At 54.7% G+C, this 933-nt stretch overlaps 1 protein-coding gene across 2 annotated transcripts in view; it reads right to left on the bottom strand.

The window, feature by feature from the left end:
* Positions 1-317: 317 nt before the first annotated feature.
* Positions 318-933, bottom strand: part of LOC143301954 (uncharacterized) — a 6,296-nt gene continuing 5,680 nt past the window's right edge. For both annotated transcript variants that reach the window (XM_076616429.1, XM_076616430.1), the window contains exon 2: positions 318-933. This exon is cut by the window's right edge and continues 1,107 nt beyond it. In XM_076616429.1, coding sequence (XP_076472544.1) covers positions 516-933 — 418 coding nt within the window. In that variant the 3' untranslated portion in view covers positions 318-515.

The following is a 933-nucleotide window of genomic DNA, read 5'->3' as shown; positions in this document are numbered from 1 at the left end:
AAATAGATTCTGTCCGACGGGCGCAATAGCCGAGTGGTTAAAGCGTTGGACTTTCTAAGGGTCCCGGGTTTCAAAATCACGGTAACGGCGCCTGGTGGGTTAAAAGGTGGATTTTTTTTTTCCCCGATCTCCCATGTCAACATATGTGCAGACCTGCTAGTGCCTGAACCTCCTTCGTGTGTATACGGCAAGTAGAAGATCGAATACGAACGTTAAAGATCCTGTATTCCATGTCAGCGTTCGGTGGGTTATGGAAACAAGAACATACCCCCCCCCCCCCCCCCCCCCGCCCCCCCCCCCCCCAGCCCCAAGCGGAGTATGGCTGCCTATATGGCGGGTGTAAAAACGGTCATACACGTAAAAAGCCCACTCGCGTATATACGAGTGAACGTGGGAGTTGCAGCCGACGAACGCAGAAGAAGAAGAAGAAGGAGAAAGATTCTGTCCAAACACAGTGATACCTCCTTGGGAAAAAAAAACAAAAAAAAAACAACAAAAAAACCTTGTCCAAAAACTCATCCATTTTCAGGCCTCGTCTTGCAGCTGACACCACCACCACAGGTCACGGTACCAGCCACGTTGTTCCACAGAGACCTCAACAGTCTCCGGCCTCTCCCCTCCGACACCCTGACTCCCTCCTCCTCCTCCTGCTGCTGCTGCTGCAGTTGTTGCTGGATGGCTCCAGGACTCTGGAAGCTCCCGTCCCCGCCAGACTCGGAAAATCCCCGACCTTTCCCGAACTGCAGCCCTCCGCACCGGAAGCGACACAGCACTTCGTTGGCCACGGCTTTGCGGAACTTCTTCCCTGCGCGGCAGTAGACGAGGAAGTTGACGCACTTGTTGGCGTAGAGGAGGTAGAAGACGACGTTGAAGGCCAGAGCGTTGGCCCTGGCCTTGTCCGGGTGGTGGTTGAGGTCGGGGATCTGGGAGGTG

This window comes from Babylonia areolata, chromosome 28 (genome assembly GCF_041734735.1).
Source record: "Babylonia areolata isolate BAREFJ2019XMU chromosome 28, ASM4173473v1, whole genome shotgun sequence".
In the NCBI taxonomy this organism is placed as follows: domain Eukaryota; kingdom Metazoa; phylum Mollusca; class Gastropoda; order Neogastropoda; family Buccinidae; genus Babylonia; species Babylonia areolata.
The sequence above is the reverse complement of the archived record's forward strand: the minus strand, read 5'-3'. Positions and strand labels throughout refer to the sequence as shown.